This window comes from Erythranthe guttata, chromosome 14 (assembly GCF_056151865.1).
Source record: "Erythranthe guttata isolate IM_541 chromosome 14, IM_541, whole genome shotgun sequence".
Lineage (NCBI taxonomy): Eukaryota > Viridiplantae > Streptophyta > Magnoliopsida > Lamiales > Phrymaceae > Erythranthe > Erythranthe guttata.
This window is the reverse complement of record NC_142546.1, coordinates 15,920,105-15,941,602: the sequence shown is the minus strand read 5'-3', so window position 1 is coordinate 15,941,602 and position 21,498 is coordinate 15,920,105. Positions and strand designations below refer to the sequence as shown.

The following is a 21,498-nucleotide window of genomic DNA, read 5'->3' as shown; positions in this document are numbered from 1 at the left end:
TCGGACTAGAAAACAAAAATGAATCAAGTCGGACTAGAAAACAAAAATAAAGGACTACAGTTTTCGAGTTTTGAATTTTGCCAAAATCAAACTAGAAAATTGTCAAACTCACATTAATAGTTAGAACGATATTAATAAAATTGAAACGACATTTAACATTTCAATTTCAGAATAGTGATCCGCTAATTAAGCTCTTGTTTGATATCTTACTTAAGAATTAGCTCTCAAGATGACTTAGAAGAGTTTGCACGTAAGACTCTATTATATTTTTTTTTTTGAGTAAATTCAAGTCCATTACAAGGGGAAGTAGGGGAGGGGGGACTCAAACCCTAGACCGCTACCCTATTGGTAAAAGCTAGGTACCAACTCTCCTAATGAGGGTTGGTAAGACTCTATTATTAATATTTGGAAATTTCATAAACATCATTTTTAATAAATAATCAAAATTGTGATGCTCCAACTTAGCACTGTGACACTAACATACATTCTGCAGCTCAACATCCAACACAAGGGAAAAAAAAAAGTCATACATTACATTAAATTTAAAATAAATAAAATAAAAACATAGAGATGCCTTCGTTATCATTTAATTATATTTCCAACATAGCAAATGATTCCAAGAACCATCACTTTAAACCAGCCATTCTTGAAGCTCTGTTAGATGTTTCAAGCTTTTAAGAGTAGCCATTCTACTTCCTGCATAGAGGGCCATCAACTATGAGAAACTAAACACGATTTTCCCAACCCGAAAAATCGATTTTTAAAAACAACAACAAAAAAAAAACGATCGCATGTAATTAAAACGGCAATAAAACCATAAAAGAGATAAAAACTGGCCTGCTGCTCTTCTTTGATGGGGCGACTAATCCTCGTTTCTCCAGGCTCTTAAAACGATCTTTTACAAGGGTGCAACATCCCTATTTTTTTTCCCCAAAAATTACACAAGATATATAATAATTAATAGTTGAAGTCTTCGATCAATTAAGCTGGAAAAAAAAATAAAATAATTAAGTTGGAACTACAAACCTTCAATTGCCGAAGTGAACCAGTTTTCTCTTCAGATAAGAGAACTTGGATAGGCGCAGGGTCAAATCTGAAACAGAGAACTTTGATATCAACCCAAATCGTAGAACAGTAATTATCTATAATAAACGAAATTTATAAAAGATGAAAAGAAAAGTCGAAGAAAATGTAGAAGGACGTACTTGTACTTTCCTAGGCGAGGTGGGCGAACTTTCAGCCTCTCTTGTTTTGAAACAATTCTTCGGAGATGTCTGTTACTTTTTTCTTCATCCTCTTTAGCTATTTCTTGCAGTATATCAGGTAAACTGTATAACGCAAGAGTGAGAGAAAAAAAAATTATTATATTTCATGTATTTGAAGTTAGTAAAGCAATCATTTTGAAACGGGAGACTAATTTAAAGAACACTGCAAATTTGGTACCTGTCTATGTCTTTCGAGAATTTTCCCTTTTTTTTGGCTTCTGCTTCAGCTTTCAAATGCCCCTTTCGCCTGGTTCTCCGATTCAACTCGACTCGTGTGACTCTTTTCATTTTATTAGGCCTGCATAGTATTGAAAATTCGAAACGTGTTAAAATTCTCGTAAGACGCCACTTCACAATTTGCTTGTTTTTGGTTGGATAAAGGTACAAGTTGACAAATAGACGTGATTGTCAAATTAATTACGTGACTTTATATTCAAATAACTAGTTAATACCAAACAGACCAATTTTCGCATAGGATCTTATTTGTCTTTCAATCAAGAAAAGAGAGAAGGAAAACCAGAAAAATAATATATATAATAAAAAATCGAACCTCTTCTCTTCATCTGCATCTCCATTATCAATAAGATTTTCATTTTGAACATCATCATCGTCACTTCCATCATCACCCGCCTCAAGGAAATATTTCTGATATATTTATATAAAAGATTTATGGAAAACGAATAGAAAAAGTCAATGCACAGGAACATAGAGGAATTCGTTTGTTTCAATTTAATTTCAAGTGACTGGTTTATAATTAAAGAATCAGATACTAACATCGTCTTCATCAACAGCTTCCCCAGGAACAGTCAAAGGAACAGGCTCGGGTCCCAGTTCGTGTTGATATATTTTATGCATTTCATCTGCAACAGCACTAGCTAATGCTTCCTATAAACACCAACCAAAATCGTAAACTTCTTCGATTAACAAAAAAAAAAAAAAAAAATGGGCTAAAGCGGAAAAAGTATTATCAAAAAATAAAAAACCTGGTGGCTCTCAGGGTGGGGGTTGAACGAGCATCCAGGATGTTCAACCTCAACGGCAGGTATAACACAAGTTTTGGATTTCTGTCACGAGTAATTGTTAGCTAACGCAATTACTCGGAGAGGCTGAAAAAACTTGTGTTATATATTAGACTAAATATTGATTAGCAGATAAAATTTACCTTTTTACTTTTGACATTCTTTTCTCCTGCAAAAGAACAATTATAACCTTTATAAGAAATCGGATACGGTCATCAAAATTGTCACGAAATAATATATATACACGACGAGAGTACCTTTATCTTCCCATAAATCACCGACGCCAGAATCAAGTGCAGTTTCTTCCTGAAATGATTGGACAATAGTCTTTAAAAAAATCGTTCCACTAATTAAATTATTTGCATCATCGAAACATATATAGAAAAGTTCTACCATTAGGCTGTCTCCTGCAGCATCTTTGCCTGCAGCCGTTTTATCAGATTTGTTGTTTTTCTTCGACGTCTTCTTGTTTTGTATAGAAGATGGAATTGATTTAATAAAAGGGTTTTTCTGCAATATACTATCGCATCGGAGCACTTTTTCTCTGCTTTTGTCAATCTTTCGCCTGGCGGAAAGATCTGAAAATGTAAAATGAAATATAAATACCCATTTCATTTCCTCTCAAAATATCATAAAACTTGTCAACACGAACGAAATTATTTCAGTTAAAGAATTCCATCATCAAATAGGTCACCAATCGAACAAGTCAAATCTACATCTGTCAAACAATTTTCAGAAAACTCGGACAAATAATCAAATCAGAAATTCCATCAAACGACCATATTATCTATCTTGCAAAGTACATAAAATATAAGGTAAGAACATGGTTACATATTTATTAAAAAAAACTCAAAACTTTAGAAATTAATTTCGGAAATTGAATCGGATCGGAAATCTGAAATTCCAAATATTTTTAGTATAATTCCAATTCCAATCCAAATAGATCGGAAATTTTCAGAAATAGGATTTTCGGAAGTTGGAACGAAAAAAATTGTTCCAAAAATCGAAACTTTTCCAATCAGAACCGGCGGAAATCGGAAACTCCATTCCAACTTTGACCCCTAATCCAAATTCTTCAACAGTCTGACCCCCATAAAACTAAGACAACAAAATTTCCATTTCGAGTGTCGTTTTTATTTACTAACTACAATGGAGCTCAGAAACCCTAATTTCACCCCCAAAAATTATTACACTCAAACTCAAAAAAACACGCCAATAAAATCACTAGTATGCAATCAATTACATCATCATTGTACATACTTCAATTTCATCCCCAAAAATCGATAAAAATGATTTTAATAAATGTTTATTTTTTTCTTTCCGGCATACCTCTGGATTTGTCGACGAAGAAGAGAGAATCGCTGGGGGCGTCGGCCAAAGAACCGCCGGAAAGAGCATCTTTAGTGGACTTCTCAAAGAAATCTTCAAAATCTTCGGTGCTAATATTAGCCCTCCATTCCTTCTTCCCCTTCCTTGAGCTCTTCGCTCTCTTCCCCATCTCTCTCTCTATACGTATAGGTCGGTCAGTCTGTATGTATATATTCTCTCCCCCTTTCGCTGTTGGTGAGAAGTGTGTAATCTGATGTAGGGGAAGAACTGAAGTCAGTCCCAAATTCCAACCTAAAAATCTAACTGTGTGGTTCTGTAATGGGCCGGGCCGGGCCGACTCTTGGTTGTTTATTTTTGGGCTTGTTTCGTGTATTTGGGCTTACATAGGCCTAAATTTAACGTGTTTCTTTTTTTTTTTTTTTTTAATTAGGATTTTTTTTTTTATCATGCTATTTCAGATTTTTGCCGATTACGATCCAATTTTATTTTATTTATCTTGAAACAATATCTTTCATTCCGAATTTCAAATTTTCCGATTTTATTTTTATTTTTTTGGAATAAATACGAGACTTTCGATTTTGATCGAGTTTCAATTTCCGAATATTCCAATTCTTTATTATTTATTTTAGGTGATTACAAAGTTGGAATTTTCCGAATTTCGCTGATTCACATCCTATAAAATTCCGTTTTAAAAAAAAAATCATTCAAATTTTTTATTTTCCGATTTTCTTTAGGAACGCAATTGGTACTAGTTTTTCACTTCCGAAAAAAAAATGGATTTTCCGAAATTACTAATTTCGATCAGATCCATCCAATTTCCACTCTTAGCTGATACCATATTATTATTAATTTTTTTTGGTCAAATATATCAATCAATGTACATGACACAACAAAATTTACATTTTGTTATATACATGGTGGCGATTCTAAACAATGTAGTTCATTTAAGCCTTTTCTTTGAACATAGGTTTGATTTGATAGTTTAACCATTTCCACATCGAGAAATCGAATCCGTGGAATTGTACCCTCACCGATTTTCCGGAACCTTCTCTAGTAAACTCCAAGTCCTTGATGACATCATCAATCGCGCCTTTTGGGCCATCGTCAAGCAAAGGCAACATCACAGAACCGTCCGATTCAAGGTTTTGGATCCAACCGCGCAAAAGAAAGTTCACAACCTGAAAACGTATTAAGGTTACTTAATCATCATGTATAGAAGAACACATGTAATATTAATACGACTTTATTGCATTTAGTACCCCTGTGTTATATCGAATTGCTAAACAAAGTCCACGTTTTATTAATATTAGCAAAATTATCCCTATAGCGCATTTTTCGCAGCACACATACCCTTAAGTGGTGAGATTTTTAGCACACATACCCTTAAAAAGTTGCATTATATGGTTTATTTTGCTAATTTAAATAATAGAAGGACTATTTTAGCAATTAGAATAAATACAGGGGTGCGAATGCGATAAACCCAAATAACAACACTAAGACAATTCTATACATAATAAACAACAAACAGATCAAGAAATCACTATTAATTTTTTTTTTTTTTTGCATATGCACCCTTTTACTTACCGAATTGTCGAAATCTCAATGTTATTCTTTAGGGCAAATTACGGCCACCCCTGAGTTATGGTCAAATTACGAAAACCTCCCTCTTATTTGGGTAATTACAGCCAACATTTTATACCGTTAACCGAACTAAATATACGATTTGGTTCGGTGGATAATCGAATTACATAAATTTTATGTAAAAATATTTAAAAGGAGGGGGTGGCTGTAATTACCCAAACAAGAGGGGTTTTTTTTCGTAATTGAGTCATACCTGAGGGGTGGCCGTAATTTGACCTATTCTTTATTAGCATAAACTTTTTTGTGGCCAAAAGTGAAATGCCAAACAAACCACTTAATCTCGTAATTCGGTCGCGCAAAGTTTGCGAATTTTCATGCGATTAGTTGAATTTACGCAAATAGCCTTTGATAGCATTTAAGGAGCAAACGAGCTAACCTCAGGAACCTCATCGTGAGGGCAATGGCCCGCAGGACTTATCTCGTAATACGGAGCTTCCGGAACTTTCCGTTTTACCTGCAAACCCCAAACGGGCCTCACCCACGGATCTTCCTTCCCGTACATGAGACAAATAGGTGTATTGTTCATTCGACACCTGCAATCATAAAAGCAAGCACATATTATTCTTACTTGGTGAAAGAGAAATATAGTTTAATTTTTGTTTTATTGCATTTAACACCCCTATATTTACTCTAATTGTCAGAAAACTCCCCATGTTATAAATATCAGCAAAACCACCCCTAAAATTCAATTTTATCAGCAAACTACCTCCTAAAAACGCACCATTTAGAAGGTCGTGTGCTAAAAAAATGTATCGCATGGATTCTTTTCTTGTTAATATTTATAATATGGGGAGTTTTTTAGCAATTCAGTATAACACAGGGGTACTAAAAGCAATTAACTCTTTCGTTTTGCATACGTGAGTTTTCTATTGCAGCAAACCTAGTTAAGCTTTCGTCGAAAGATAACTGTCCCTTAGGAGCAAATATAATTGAAGCAAAAGATGCAGCAGCAGCTGGATGTTGCGTTGTCTTGACTATACGTGAAAAGACTTCATCGCCCTTCGTTGAGTAGTCTGCGTAAACTTGCTTCAATATTTCCGCAATAGTTCTCGGATCACTTATTTTCTCCCATCTACAAAAAAAAATAAAACATCGGAAAATGCATTTTTTCGGACATAAAAGTACTAATTATATGACAAATTAAAGACTCACAAAAGTTTTATCAATATTCGGACAGTCGAAGGGAGGGGGAATGTTCCGGACCACGGGAAGAGTTTCGATAATGTCGGAGATTTTTGGGGGTTAGGGAGAAATCCCCAAAAAGGAGTTGCGTTGAGCAACGTTACACCTTTCACTAATTCGGGATGACATGCTGCAAAATAAATTGCCACAAATCCTCCGAGCGAATTTCCGACTAGATAAACGGGTTCTTGAATCACCTGCGATATTCACAAATTAAAGTACTAATACGGTTCGATCTTTCCAATTATTTATCGAGTAATATAATCAATTAACACAAAGTTTCTTGAATCCAAGAACACGACGAGTTAGAATTTATCGATCACTCAAACTAGGAACACGAAATATTTTAATAAAAATAAGTAACACACGCGCACAAAGTTTTCGGTGTACCTCTTCGATAAAACAACGAACTTGATCCCGCCACAAATCAACCGAAAAAACCAACTCTTTAGCCCAAACCTCACTTTCGTCTCCGAAACCCCAAAAACTAATTTCTTCGTTATCCGACGCATCCTCGTTTCCGTCACGAAACCGAAAAGTCGGATCTTCAAAAGGCAAAGACATGCCCTGGCCAACAAAATCCAGTGCCCACACCCGATAATCACAACCGAGATCCCTCAACTGTTTTTCGAAATGAAACGACCCCACGCCGAATCCCGGAAGAAAAAGGACAGCTGGCGAATCTTTACTATTTTCCGATCCCGATTTTTCGTAATGGACGTTTAGTTTCTGCTTCCACTCCCAAAAACAGCTGCTGATATGAGCTGCATTGTCGTCGTTTCCTTTATCCGGCAAACTAGGAATTTCGACCTTCGGTACGTAAGTTTCGTGATTCTCACTTACGACGCTCGAATCATCGACGTTTTCGTAAGTGTCGAGAGAGCACATTGTTCTAGAAGACCGGCACTGATCAAGTTTACTTAACCTTAACCTATCTAAACGAAAACACGATCCAATTGCATTATAAAACGAAACTTTTCGTGTTAGGGGAAGCTCGAATTTATGCCGATTTAAGTCATTTACGCATCTAAAGTTCGCAATGCTGCAGTTACGTGCAGTATGGCAAGATATAATTTCCATCTTCTCAATACCTAACTATCTGAAAAAATAATTAAACAAAATTGGAAGCCATTAATTACTGGAAAAACAATAAATTGCAAAATCATCAACCAATTCACAAAATTGCATTAAAACGTCGTCGTTTTTGGCAATTTCTCGTACCCTAATTGAATTAAAAAACTTTTATCATACAAAATTTAAATCAGAAACAGAAAAAAAAAAAGAAAAAAAGAAAAAGAAAAAGGAAAACCCAGCGCTAAGTAAATAAATTAAGAAAATGTTTTACCTCTCAAGAAAAAAAAGCCCACTCTTCATTGATTGAAATTCTTCCATAGGAGAAAGAATCACAAGTTAGAAAATTGTAGATTAAAATAGCTTGAACACACAAGTTTTTCATTTTTGGCATGAAAAAAAAATAATAAATAAAAATAAATAAATAAAGGAACTATGAATTATGAAGGGATAATTACAGTTTTGGTCCCCCAAATTTGTACGTTTTTCACTTTTGGTCCTCATTTACCGCCGTCAACAAAATAAACACTAATGTTGATACATTTTAACACATTTGATCCCTCCGTCTGTTTGACCATCAAGAAGTAACAGTCAACTGTTGAATTAGGGCTAAATTTGGGATTTTTTATAGATAAAAATTGCACTCAGACCCCAGCATTCCTATAAAATATTCTAAAAACCCCTAAAATTTTATTCAACCCTAATTTAACCCCAATTTCATCATTTAATCAATTTTGACAAACGACCCCGATTTTTACCAGCATTTCCGCTAACCTTTGACCGACATTTTTTTTTTTTTTACTTTTTTTTCGGCATTGACTTTTTTATTTAATATTGATTTTGACGCCGTTCACCGACATTGTATTCTAGGTTAACAATGTTGACTTTTTTTATTTTTCTTATTTTTTTATGAACTTTCTCTTGTGATTTTTTTTTAATCAACACAATTACCGTAGAACACAATACTAATACTATATTAATATCTAGTATCATAATATTAAAATTACAAACTTCTAATAAAGTTTTTATCCAAAATTCTAGGGCCTAACTACAATTTAAAAAAATTCTAAAATCCATAATTTGTTCCCCTCAATTTTTTCTTCGTGGAACCGCAAGTGCATCCCAAATTTACTCCCAAGAAAATATGAAGAAGATGAATTTGGCATGTGCGGTAATTTGGAATGAGATAACAACTCTAGTACAACAGTTTTTGGGGCTAACACTGGCCGTTAATTTTATCTTTTTTTTTGTCTTAAATTTTTTCCGTTATTGAGATGCGTTGACTTTTTCTTTTTTTCTTTATTTTGACTTTTTTTATGATATTTTTTTCTTGCCGATTATCAGCTTTGATTTTTTTTAAATTATATTTTTCCATTATTCAACAATTTAAATAAAAATAAAATTAAAATCAAGAGAAAAATGTCAACGTTGTTAACCCGACATTCAACATCGGTCAACAGCGGCAAAAAAAATCAATCGAAAAAAGAGTCAACCGAGTTAAAAGGAAAGTCAACGTCGGATTACCCAATTTTGAAAAATCGGGGTCATTGGTTAGATTGGTTAATTAATTGATGAAATTGGGGTTAAATTATGGTTGGATAAAATTTTAGAGGTTTTTAGAATATTTTGAAATAATACAGGGGTCTTATTGCAATTTTCTCAAAGAAAAACCCCAAATTCAGCCCTTGAACGTTACTACTTAACGGTCAAACAGACGGAGGGACTAAATGTGTTAAAATCTGAAAATATTAATGTGTATTTTGTTGACGACGGTAAATGGGGGACCAAAAATGAAAAACGTGCAAACTTGAGGGACGAAACTGTAATTATCCACCAATTATGAATATGTGAACCCTTTTAGCCGAGGGACCACCAATGGGAAAAATAGAATAATTAAATAATTGAATTTTTTTTAGATTTTATCTATAGGAATTTCATCATGATTTATTCTTTTTTTTTTAGATTCTTTTATGAAAAAATTATGATCGAAATAACATGTTAGTTTATTTAATTGTAATTATTAACTATGATTTAATTTGAAGAAAAAAAGAAGAAAAAAAACATGAAGTTTGAGGCCATTTGTAAACTTCAGCATGCAACTTGAATCAAGTCAATCGTTGTTTGGGATACACAATTTTTTACCCCGATCAAAATTAAATATTAGAAGATGCAAGAAAGTTTTAGATTTTTTCATGGATTTTCTAATACAATTTGAATCAGTACGATTGAATTTCGTATGGGAAAATTATGATCAATATAGTTATGGATTTGCTTTTAAATGTAGAAATTTCATAAATTTGAGTTGTAAAGAGTTTTGGATAAACTATTTTGGAGGTTTCTAGAATAAGTTGTAAATTCAATAATATTCAAATACTTTGATTTGCCTATTAGACTATTAGTAATACCAAATCAAGGCCAACATTTTCAACATGATATCTTCTCACACATTCAATGATTATTAAGTATTTAAAAAAGAAAAATCTTTATTAATATGAAACAATAAATCAAAAATTAAACCAAAGAAACTCAAACTTTTACTACAAAAAGTGGCTTACAATTATAGTTATATTACAACAACTAAAGCATAATTGCAATTATTCATCATTAGCTTTAAAGAATGAAAGAACAAACATGTCTAATAGATTGTTCGAAAATTCTCTCAGCATGAGAGGCCCTATTCTCTCAGCATGAGAGGCGGCAGTTTTTGAGTTTTTGAATTCTCGATTCCCATTGGGATCATCTAGAGTTTTCATCGTTAGATTGTTCCACTGAGAATCGATCGCACGGTTTACTTATCCATATTGTCTGATTAGTTTTTTCTTTTTCTAGGGTTTGAATTAATTTCGTCTCCTTCTTTCTACAGCCGCTTTTCTTTGTTTTGACTCGTCTGCTCTTCCTTGGTTTTTTTATCGTAACCCTACCTATCATTCACCTTCTGTCTTCATTATTCAGGATCTGGCGGCGCCGGGTTAGATATCTTACGATCGAGGCTCGCACCTCTCAATCACACTATCTCGATCTCAATGGAAGGACTCACAAAATCGATGGAAAAAGGATTCACACTCACTTCAGAGGAGGAAGAGGACTTGGTTCTGGATCTAGGGAATTGGGTGCCTAGGGTTTTAAGGATGGAACGGCGGCTGGTAGGGAGAGTGATATCAGATAGGGAGATTTCATTTCAAACGATTAAGTCTAATGTACTCCGCGTCCTCCAGCCGGTCAAAGGATGTGAAATCTTGCCGGTGGCCATGAACAAATTTCTTATTCGCTTCAACCACAAATTGGATCTGTATTCAAGAGAAGAAGACACAAGCTCAACGGCGGAGACTGCATCGCAGTCCCGCCGAGCCCAATGAGTTGCCTATTTTGGAATTGTCGGGGGTTGGGGGTGCCCTTGACAATTCACTCACTCGGAGATATGCTCCGAATTTACCACCCCCTTGTGGTGTTTCTCTCGGAAACAAAAGCGACATCACATTTGGTCGAACGACTGAAGAAAAAATGGAATTTATTTGGTGTGGCAGTGGACAAACGGGGAAAGTCGGGGGGACTCGCTCTTCTTTGGCAGAAGCACGTCCAAATTGACCTTATCTCCCTATCAAGCAACCATATAGATGCAGAGATAATGACTAGCCATGCCAATGACAAATGGCGGTTTACGGGCATTTACGGCTACCCAGAAAAAGATAGACGACACCTTACATGGAACTTAATGAGAACAATCGGCGACCAGAGAGACCTTCCATGGGTAGTTGGCGGAGATTTCAACGAGATTACCACACAAGTGGAGAAGAGTGGAGGCAATCCGAGAGCCACCTCAGCGATTCTGGATTTTCAATCGGCGTTAGGCGACTGCCACCTCTCAGATTTAGGTTACACTGGATCCCCCTTCACATGGTCGAACGGACGGGAGGCCCCCTTCACGGTCAGGTGTAGACTTGACAGGGTGTGCGGCAATAATAGTTGGCGGAGTTTGTTTCCATTAGCCCAAGTCGAGCATATGGAATTTGTTGGGTCCGACCACGTCCCGATTCTTCTAAAGTTACAAAATACGGCGGCCCATAGAGCTGAACGACATGGAAGACCTTTCCGGTTTGAAGCTATGTGGATTCGTAGAGAAGAGTGCGACAAAATTATCCAACAGCAATGGTCCGAGCCACTTGAGTGGGACCCTATTGATGATCTGCTCTCTAAGTCGGAGAGCTGCAAAACAGCTCTCATCCATTGGAGTAAGACAAGTCTGCCTAACCCTAGGAAAAGGATTTCGGAGATTCATAAACAAATTCACCAGTTGAGCACGGGAACACGAACGGTGGAGAGCAATGCCAAAAGGAGTATTCTCCAGACAGAACTCGAACACTTGTACCAAGATCTTGATACTTATTGGAAACAACGGAGTCGGATCCAATGGATGAAGGAAGGAGACCGCAATACTGGGTTTTTCCACGCGAAGGCCACAATTAGAAAACGGACAAATTGGGTCTATAAGATCAAAGACGATTTAGGGGTATGGCAAGAGAGCAAAGCTAATATTGAGCAGGTGATTGCGAATTACTTCTCCTCGATCTTTCAGTCCAACCTCCCGGATGAGAGTGTGATTGAGAGCGTGGCACAACACATTGATCCGAGGATATCTCACGCGGCCCACCAGTTACTCTCTCTACCCTTCACTGCGGACGAGGTAACCCGAGCAATATCCCAAATGTCTCCCTCTAATGCCCCGGGCCCGGATGGTTTTCCTGTCTTATTCTTTACTAAGTATTGGAGTGTTCTTGGGTCTAATGTGCTTAACTGTGTGCTTGATTTTCTCAATCACAAAAAATTGCCGAGCAAAATGAATTTCACTTTCATTGTCCTTATTCCTAAGGTGAAAAATCCAGAAAAGATCAGCGAATATCGGCCAATTAGCCTGTGTAACGTCATTTACAAGTTTGGGTCGAAAACTATTGCTAACCGTATAAAACCCTTTCTCCAGAATATCATATCTCCCACCCAATCAGCTTTTGTACCCAATCGTCTCATTACCGATAATGTCCTTGTAGCTTATGAAGTGAATCACTTTATTAAAACTAATTCTAGAAAGAAAACACATTATATGACGGCTAAATTGGATATCAGTAAAGCGTACGATCGGATCGAATGGTCTTTCTTACGAAAAATTCTTTGTCGCTTCGGTTTCCCCACATCTTTAGTTGATCTTATTATGTTATGTGTTTCTTCAGTTTCTTATGCCTTTCTCTTTAATGGCTGCCAGTTCGGTTCGTTGCAGCCGTCTCGAGGGCTTAGGCAGGGAGACCCACTTTCCCCCTACTTGTTTATTTTATGCACGGAAGCCCTCGTTGCGATGATTCACCAGGCCGAGGAGTCAAGCTCACTCCACGGAATTGTTATTGCTCCAATGGCGCCAAGCGTCTCATGCCTATGCTTCGCCGACGATACTCTAGTGTTCTGTAAGGCCACACCGGACAATGCCCACACTCTCCATCGAATTCTCCAAGATTATGCAGCTGCATCGGGACAAGTGGTTAACCTCGAGAAGTCGACTATGAGTTTCTGCCCTACGACGCCACACGGCACAAAGAACGCGATTCAGACCATTTTGGGGTTTGCGATAGTGGAACGCCATGAAAAATATCTCGGAATGCCGTTAACATTGGGGAAATCGAAGCGGGCCATTTTTGAATTTCTACGCGACCGTGTTTGGGCGCGAATCGATGGCTGGGGCGAAAAGCAACTCTCGAAAGGAGGCAAAGAAATACTTATTAAAGCCGTTCTCCAAGCGATCCCGTCTTACCTTATGAGCTGCTTTAGTCTCCCTCTTGGTCTGATCCAGGATATTGAATCAGCGATACAACGTTTTTGGTGGAGCAACGGGAAGCCTAGATCAATGGCTTGGACTTCATGGAATAAACTCTGCGAACCAAAGGAAAGAGGTGGAATGGGATTCAGACATCTCCGATCATTTAATCTTGCAATGCTCGCGAAGCAAGCTTGGAGAGTGCTTACGCGTCCTGATCTTCTTCTCTCTAAACTTCTCCGAGCAAGATATTTCCCAGCCGGCAATTTCTGGTCGGCGCCACTCGGTCACCGACCGTCAGCTACGTGGCGTAGCCTGACGTTCGCCCGCCCGCACGTTCAAGAGGGCTGTCGGGTCCGCATTGGTAATGGAGTCGACTCGTCCATTTGGGGTGACCCGTGGTTAAATGATGACGGTAATTTTCATATTATCACCCGCCGCCCATTCTCCTCGGCTTTCCCAGATAAGGTATCGGATCTTATTTGGACTGACTCGCGAACGTGGAACCTGGAACTGATTTACGACACCTTTTGGCCTGTAGACCACTCTAGAATCCTAGCTATCCCGATCGGTAGTAGTTTGGCCAAGGATCGGCTTGTGTGGCACTATTCCCGCTCCGGCAAGTTCACAGTGAAGTCGTGCTACCACAACATTATGACTCGCCGCTGTACATCAACCGAAATTCATCCTCTTGGAACGTCGTCGAATAACGAAGCTAAGGACCTGTGGAAATACCTTTGGCATTCGAGTATTCCACCAAAAGTCAAAATATTTGTGTGGAGGGCGGTCTGGGATATTATTCCGACCAAAGTCGCTCTATTCCGCAGGCATATTACAATGAACCCGTTTTGTGCGTTGTGTGGAACCACTACAGAAACAACCACACACGCTTTGATTGGGTGTAGAGGGCTGCCCGATGTCTGGCAAAGTCATCCTTTTCATCTAGATCCTACGATAGAACCAATCTCCTTTCGAAGTTGGGTCGATGGGCTTCGAAAAAAACTATCTCGAGAGTTATTCTGCCTTGCTATGGTCATCTGCTGGAAAGCGTGGGACTCGAGAAACCGGGAAGCTCATGGGGAGGCGGGCCAGCGAGGGAGCGAGTTGAGGAGTTGGAGCGAGGACTACCTTCACATATTCCGTGCAGCATGCTTCGAGCAGACTATTACCAAAAACCCAGCTACGCAGGTGAAGTGGACCCCGCCGCCAAGTGGAATCGTGAAGATTAACTTTGATGCCGCAATTCCACCAGGCCAGGCGTATTATAGAATCTCGATGGTGGCCCGTAACTCCGAGGGCACTACAATCTGGTGGAGGGTCTCCACAATCCCCGGTAATGTTCAAGCAGTCGAAGGAGAAGCTCATGCCGCCCTCGCAGCAATCCAGACTGCCCGTTCAAAGGGCTGGCAGACAATAATCATTGAGGGTGATTGCCGCCAACTCATTATGGCTCTTAATGAAGATGAATCTTCCTTATGTTCGTTTGGTGCTTTCTCAGATGATATTCGTTCTCTGGCATTGTCTTTTGTTTCTTGCCAATTCTTATTTGTTCCACGTATCTGTAATAAGCTAGCACATGGATTGGCTTCATCCATGAATCTCGCTATGTCTGAGGGTAGCTCCCTCCCCCTTCAGTTGGCTTATGTTGCCTAATATAATCTATTTTATTCAAAAAAAAAAAAAAAAAAAAAACAAACATGTCTAATATAATGCACTAGTGGTGCACCCACAATACAACACAAAAGGGCAATTTCAATTTAAAAAATATCACACATTTAAAAATCTTCAATAATATAATATCATCATTTCGAATATTCCAAAATTTAATCGGTAAATTCTCGCGAAGCGAACTTTAAACAAGAAACCTAGACTCGCCATTAGGGCCGGACATTAACTCCATCAAATTACTCCGCAACCCTAATTCCGAATGCACTCTCCTAGTATTCCCATTACTAATCCGACCGGCCTTCTCTCTCTAGAAGTCCTCACGCATTTCGCCGCCACCACCGCTAGCATCTTCCTCACGGAGCCGTCCTTCGGCGGCACAACCCTCGGATCGTATATGGACAAAAACTTCCCTCTCCGAATCAACGGAATCGCCCAATCCAACATCGATGGCGGAGAGTAGAAAACGTCGATCGCTTTCCTCCCGCTAATGATCTCCAAAAGCAAAATGCCGAAACTAAAAACGTCGGTTTTCGTGCTCAAGTTATCGGGGGTTAAGTAACACGGATCCAAATACCCCATTGTTCCGGCGGGCGGAGTTGATCTTAGTTTATGATCATCCACGCATCGTAGCGCCAATCCAAAATCGCCTAGTTTCGCGTCGAAATTGCTGTCGATCAAAACGTTGGCGGACTTTATATCCCGATGGATTACGGGCGGGTTCGACGAATGGAGGGTTTCGATTGCTTTCGCGGTTTGAAGGGCAAGCTTAATTCTCCGGCCCCAATTGGGCGGCGGCGGCCGTGAATTTGAATTTGAATGAAGAACATCGTAAAGAGTGCCGTTGCTCATGAATTCGACAACTAAAAGGCGATCTTTGTGGTGGTCGGATTTTGTGAAGCCGATGAGATTGACTAATCTCGGGCTGTGGAGATTGGACAAGATTTCGATTTCGTTGTCGACTTCGTTCGGGTTGCTGTGGTCGCCGGAGATGGGGGTTCTTGCGGCGGCGGTGGTGGTGGTTCGGGAGGGTTTCTTAACGGCGACGTGGCGGCCGGAGGGGAGGACGCCCTTGTAGACGAGGCCGTGGCTACCCCGGCCGAGGAGTTTCGTTTGGGAGAAGTTGTTTGTGGCTGATTCGAGGTCTTTGTAGCTGAATTCTTGGAATTTTTTGGTGGGTTTTTTTTCTGTTGGTTCTTTTTCCGGGCGGCGGCGGTGGTGGTGGTGGTCGGCGGTGGAGATTGATGATTCTGCTTTACATGAGAGATAACCCATCATCAAGATGTTTTTTTTTTTTTTCTGAATTTTTATTCTTTTGATTATTTTGAGTGTGGAGTGATGTTGGATTCAAGTATATATTGCTTTTGTGAGTGTGTGTGAACTCAGTTGTATAAATGGAGGAGAGAGAGATGAGAGAGAGAGAGAGAGAGAGAGTTGACTGGGGTTGACCACTACCGTAAAGAGACTTCCAAATGACTGAAAATATTTTGGTTAGAAGTTGCTGTTCAAGACTCGAGAGTCAAAATAAAATTCAAATGTATAATAGCACTTCAATCCATGTAGTTTTAACTTTGTGCACATTGACCCCTATTACTTTAAATTTCAGCACATGAATCCTGTAATTTGAATTTTATGCACATAACTACCCTATTCCACTTGGTACATAATCGTGCTTATTAGAAAAGATCAAGAGGGATATGTGTTTATAACTTTATATATAAAATATAAGGAAGTTATGTACTATATTGAAAGTATTAGAGGATCATCTGCATAAAGTTCAAACTACAGGAGGTAAGTGTTATTTACTCTAAATTCTAAGGTAAAATAAGATACAAGTTATACTAGGTTGCACAAAGTTCCATTTTTCAATTAAAAAAAAAACAAAAACAAAAACAAATCGAAGCGTTTCTAGATTTTTGTTTTTTTGATTTTTTATATATCTTTTAATCCAAAAAAAAATTATGACAAATTTATCATAACAAGTCAATCGAGTCTGATTGATTTTAGTCACAATTGTCTCTTTTCTTTTGAATCAACTAATTTAAATCACTTGTGTCAGTCAACTAATTTAAATTAGTTGAACAATAGCATTTGAAAAGACAATGATTTTTAACTACTTTACTCGTTCCAAATAAACAAGATTTTTCTCTTACACGTGGAATTTTAAAGATGTATTAATTACTGATTTCTCAATATTGCTCCTATCACATATAGTCATAGATTGAAGTTGAACACAAGGAATTTGAATTGGAATGAAAAAAATATTATTAGTTAATTATAAGTAAAGGGAAAACTCATGCTGCACGGACATGGATACGTGGACACGACGATACGTAGATACGGACACGGTGATATGGCATTTCCAAAAAATTAGGATACGGATACGTGGGGATACGCATAAATATAAAAAATATAGGGGTATATTTATAAATAATAAAATAGAGGGGTGCATTTATAAATTGTAAAAAATATGTATAAGTCGTCATCGCAGAAGAGAACCGCTCGCCCTTGTTGCAAGTGTTCTTGGTCGCCGTCGCAGGCTAGACTTTTGGAGTTTTGGGTGGACTCACAAAGAAAACAGAGGAAATGTGTATTAGAGAGAAAAAAAAATGCGCATTTTTTTTATTAGGGCTCTCTCTTAAAACGTAAGAGAAGTGTCCCAAGTTTTTTTAAAATTGTGGACACTGTCCGACACAGGTGTCCTACTTTTAGCAAAATTACGACACAGCCCGACACGGGTGTCCGAGAAGTGTCTGGGTATGTCCGAGTGTCCACGTGTCGGATACGGGGACTTTTCACCTTCTAGAAGTGTCTGTGCAAGGGGAAAAGTAAGTTGAAATATTGGACATACCAAACTGATGGATTATATTTCAATTTTTTTCAATTGAAGTTACTGCGTTTCAAAGGATTTTCCCATTTTCAACATGTAAATTGATGTGTTTTTTTTGGTGGCCTTCAAATTTCTTTCTTGGTACAATAATCTTTTCAATCCCTTATATTTTATTATATATATATATATATATATATTAATTAATTAATTATTTTTAACTCGTCCAAGTTGATCTTAACAAAACATGGACAATTACGTATCGCATCTAGTGCCTTTACATTGAGGCAACATTTAATGTCTAATATCGTAAGTTTCTTGCATCAAAAGACGAAATTCTTTGTCAAGAGCAACTATCCGCTGGTTCGATACACTTTTTATAGACGGCCCATCAGAGTAGCGGATCTAGGCCTGGTGCCCACAAGGAACCAACTCGCATTGAATTTGAAATTCGACTACTCGATTCTAGAACTTTGCACCAAGTTACGACTTTCTAAAGTTTTTTATCATTAATGAAAAAAAAATTGTTGGCCGATTGAATGATAGAACTATGATTGTTACAGCCAGTTAGCACTTTTTGGTTCCTCTGTTAAAAAAGGAATATACTTTTTGACTCCACTTTTTATTTTTTAATTTGTGGTAAATTAGTAGTAATGCGCAAATCGCATTGGGATTATAAATAAGATTTTGACAAAATTACATAAAGGGGATACTCATTTCTTAACTCGAGGATTCTTTTTCATCAACTTTTCGCCGTATTTCCCGCAGTTCCCACTTGAATAATAATAAAATAATAATATAAAAAAATGAAAAAAGAAATAGAGAAGCAGCTATCTTGGAATCTTTCTAATATGCCTTATTTATTCAAAATATATTGCTTTTATTATTTTTTTAGACATTTTAAAATAAAACCTACAAAATTTGAAATTATTATGAATAAATAAGTCCCTAGAAATAATCGCAAACAATCATAGAAGCTAAGTTATGAGCTAGACAAAAAAAAAAATAGTAAAAAAAAAAAAAAAAATTAACAAATGAAGAATTTCTAAAATTTCATCCATAAATTTACAGATTTATCAATACATTCACATAATTTTTTCTCTCAAGTTTTCACTATACTTTATTAGTTAATATAAATATGTTTACTAACACTAACCAACTGATCTGATTAATCCATCACTAATTAGTACTATAAATCATTCAAGTTCCATTTCCGATCCGAGTTTCGAAAAGTGGGATCTGAACCATCCGTTGTTTCACACCTACTAAGTATCGGATAAATCGATTTTTTTTACCTGTAGTAATGGTAACTGTAAATCGAACTTAGTCGTTCAGTGAGACCTCTGTTCTTTTCCCTGCAAAAATCAGCACAACAATAATTGAAATAGACAAAATAAAAAATAAAAAAATCATTTAATTTGGATTTATAGAGTAGACTCACACAGTGGATCGATTACGTAGGATCTAAGCGCCACTCGATTTCCAGATGACCACAGTCAACTAAATCCTTGACTTTATTTAGAGCTGCATATCTGTGTTGTAATAGTAATAGCTGTGGATTACTATCAGTTTGCTCTGTTTTTTGGCTACTACGTTTTCGGGGCGATTTTCTTGAAACGGTTTTCCATTTCGATTCAAACACATAAGCTACAAAAAAAAAAAAAAGGCAATACAGACGGAGTAAGATAAACGATCGAACACTAGAAAAACTCTTGATGACAAATATTAATTTAAAATATGAAATTAAATGTATCAAAATTTGTATATAGTTTCAAGAATGGCATTCCAGTAAATTAAATTTAGAAACCCTTTTATCGAAATAACACAAACTCGAGGCCCTTTAATTATATAGATCAAAAGCGCCGTTAGAAGTCGTGCTTTCTCATAGGCTCGTAAATCGAGAAATTAGATCGAATATGGACATGCAAATAAGTTAGACAAAGGCGTTTCGGAGCTAATTGCCACTTCTTGATTTGCTTAAAAATGGATTGAATGCCGTAAATAACATAAACTAGTACAGTAAACGAAGGCAGAGACGATAGAGCACTAGTTTTTAGAATTATTTCGTTACCAAATTAACATTTTATGACCCGACTGTATAAAAGACTGCATTTTTAATATACAGTTACTCAAAAAAAAAAAAAAAAACCTCTATAAATTAATACAGTTGGGACAAGCAAAATTCTATTAATTCAGCGAAATATTAAATTATCGAACTAATAATTTAATACGTTTTTTTATCGAGTCGGGACCGAGAGAAATTATTATTTAAACAAGGTTACTAATTTATCGAGGTTCTAAGAATGCCAATTTGAAAGATGAAAAAATTATTGCAGCACAAAGATATCCTTTTTTTTTTTTTTTTTTTTTCTTTCTTCTAATTACCTTTACTTTTGTTCGTAAATCCTTGTACAAGACAAGCACAAATCCACGGCCTTCCTGCACGAGATGCTTTTGCACCACCTTTTAGTTCACCGTTGTGTTGTTTCAACCTACGGAAAAAAGATAAGAAACATCGTATCTCCTCTATGCATAAAACCAAACAATCAAGACTCTAGAATCGACCAATACCAATATACTAAAACGAGATATACTACTTGACGATTTTATCAAAGTAGCCAACTTTAATTACGATACACAAGCGCTCGCATCCACACTCGAACACATGATAATTTGACAAATATTTGCAAGTAAGAAAATTTCGATACAATGTAATTACTTCGAAATTCGGAATTGGACGAAAGATACTACTTCGATTCGATTCGCCACACTTACTAATCATGGTCTTAGTATATAACTACACACACACACACACACACACACACACACACACACACACACACACACACACACACACACACATATGGTTGAATTGAAAAAAAAAAATTGAATCACATTAATGAAATGAAAAATATTATATTCGAAATCCCAATTTTGATTTTGTCAGGCTTCGATTACCAAACAAGTATGAAATCACACACACACACACACACACACACACACACTAATTTACCGGCGAGAGAAATTGTTTGTGGCGCCGACATAAGTTTTGATCGGCGGATTGGTGGAGACGATTAGATACACGGTCCATGAATTCCTCGGCGGCGACGAAATTGAAATCGACGACGAGGGTTTGGTCGTCGGCGATGATTTGGGCGAAATTCGAGATGGGATTTGCGACGATTTCTCTGGTGGGATGGGAAAGGGGAGAAGGGTAGGATCGTAATTTGAATGGGGTTTCAGCGATTTGAATGCTCTTGACAACATCATCGCCATGGATTTGGGAGCTGTGCTTTCTTCGGCATCTGACCGTTGCAGTCGTTGATTCTCTTTATTTTTCTAACGATTTTTGTTATTACCGTCTGAAATTAGTGTAATTACAACTAAGCCCATAGACTTTGAACAAATTACGTTCATGTCCAAAAAGTTGACAAAGTTGGTTCTTCGTAATTTTGTATTAACTTATCAATCACTTTGAGAACCGTTTAGGGGTGGAAATTGGATAGATCGAATTAATATTTTTGGAAAATTCCATTTTGTTAAAGTGGAAAACTAATTACAATTCTGTTTCAAAAGTATACAGAAAATTGGAAGTTTGAAAATTTTAATAAAAAAAACATTTTAATTATATTTTTTTTGGAAATAATTTGAATTTTACATGTTTTAAAAAATCGGAATCTAATGTGAAGTCCAATTTCGTTC

At 37.0% G+C, this 21,498-nt stretch overlaps 5 protein-coding genes across 7 annotated transcripts in view; 2 read left to right on the top strand and 3 right to left on the bottom strand.

Moving 5' to 3' along the window:
• The window catches only part of EMB3131 (Pentatricopeptide repeat (PPR-like) superfamily protein), an 83,701-nt gene extending 78,322 nt beyond the window's left edge, over positions 1–5,379 (top strand). Inside the window, exon 3 of one of the 2 annotated variants that reach the window (XR_016029511.1) lies at positions 5,230–5,379. The gene's annotated coding sequence lies outside the window, so the exon portion shown is untranslated. The remainder of the gene's footprint in view (positions 1–5,229) is intronic. The other variant, XR_016029512.1, reaches the window with a different exon arrangement.
• Positions 766–7,932, bottom strand: LOC105951810 (uncharacterized). The gene is made up of 17 exons (XM_012975265.2): positions 7,782–7,932; positions 6,827–7,535; positions 6,407–6,633; positions 6,135–6,326; positions 5,631–5,787; positions 4,577–4,791; positions 3,614–3,786; positions 2,678–2,862; positions 2,542–2,590; positions 2,428–2,453; positions 2,249–2,329; positions 2,040–2,150; positions 1,816–1,910; positions 1,444–1,563; positions 1,206–1,328; positions 1,027–1,093; positions 766–917 (listed from the first exon to the last, which is right to left on the bottom strand). The coding sequence occupies exons 2-17, from the start codon at positions 7,514–7,516 to the stop codon at positions 798–800; spliced, it is 2,631 nt and encodes an 876-aa protein (XP_012830719.2). The 5' UTR covers positions 7,517–7,535; positions 7,782–7,932; the 3' UTR covers positions 766–797.
• A 2,206-nt stretch (positions 7,933–10,138) lies between these two features.
• LOC105956483 (uncharacterized) lies at positions 10,139–15,000 on the top strand. The gene is made up of 2 exons (XM_088813557.1): positions 10,139–12,188; positions 12,762–15,000. The coding sequence occupies exons 1-2, from the start codon at positions 10,860–10,862 to the stop codon at positions 14,955–14,957; spliced, it is 3,525 nt and encodes a 1,174-aa protein (XP_088669683.1). The 5' UTR covers positions 10,139–10,859; the 3' UTR covers positions 14,958–15,000.
• Positions 15,001–15,054: 54 nt separating this feature from the next.
• Positions 15,055–16,367, bottom strand: LOC105951812 (Protein kinase superfamily protein). The gene is given in 2 exon segments (XM_012975267.2): positions 15,055–15,260; positions 15,263–16,367. Coding segments are annotated over 2 exon segments (1,089 nt in total). The 5' UTR covers positions 16,248–16,367; the 3' UTR covers positions 15,055–15,156.
• Positions 16,368–18,802: 2,435 nt separating this feature from the next.
• LOC105951738 (Excinuclease ABC, C subunit, N-terminal) lies at positions 18,803–21,153 on the bottom strand. Of its 2 annotated transcripts, XM_012975189.2 has the most exons (4): positions 20,810–21,153; positions 20,182–20,288; positions 19,238–19,443; positions 18,803–19,151 (listed from the first exon to the last, which is right to left on the bottom strand). In XM_012975189.2, exons 1-3 carry the CDS (start codon positions 21,070–21,072, stop codon positions 19,250–19,252), a joined length of 564 nt encoding a protein of 187 aa, XP_012830643.1. In that variant the 5' UTR covers positions 21,073–21,153; the 3' UTR covers positions 18,803–19,151; positions 19,238–19,249. The 2 variants fall into 2 exon arrangements, with proteins under 2 accessions (XP_012830643.1, XP_088670337.1); XM_088814211.1 differs by lacking the exon at positions 18,803–19,151 and having other exon boundaries at positions 19,237–19,443; positions 20,810–21,140.
• Positions 21,154–21,498: the final 345 nt, after the last annotated feature.

Bases quoted from the DNA above. Each gene is read 5' to 3' on its own strand.
- LOC105951810 (XM_012975265.2), bottom strand. From the start codon at position 7,516: ATGGAAATTATATCTTGCCATACTGCACGTAACTGCAGCATTGCGAAC. The intron at 2,863-3,613 runs GTATGCCGGAAA...TTACATTTTCAG, and splicing joins CTTCGTCGACAAATCCAGAG to ATCTTTCCGCCAGGCGAAAG. The intron at 1,094-1,205 runs GTACGTCCTTCT...TCTCTGTTTCAG, and splicing joins CCTCGCCTAGGAAAGTACAA to ATTTGACCCTGCGCCTATCC.
- LOC105956483 (XM_088813557.1), top strand. From the start codon at position 10,860: ATGAGTTGCCTATTTTGGAATTGTCGGGGGTTGGGGGTGCCCTTGACA. The intron at 12,189-12,761 runs GTAACCCGAGCA...AATGGCTGCCAG, and splicing joins TACCCTTCACTGCGGACGAG to TTCGGTTCGTTGCAGCCGTC.
- LOC105951738 (XM_012975189.2), bottom strand. From the start codon at position 21,072: ATGGCGATGATGTTGTCAAGAGCATTCAAATCGCTGAAACCCCATTCA. The intron at 20,289-20,809 runs GTAAATTAGTGT...TTTTTTCCGTAG, and splicing joins ACAAACAATTTCTCTCGCCG to GTTGAAACAACACAACGGTG. The intron at 19,444-20,181 runs GTAATTAGAAGA...TTTTTTTTGTAG, and splicing joins ATTTACGAACAAAAGTAAAG to CTTATGTGTTTGAATCGAAA.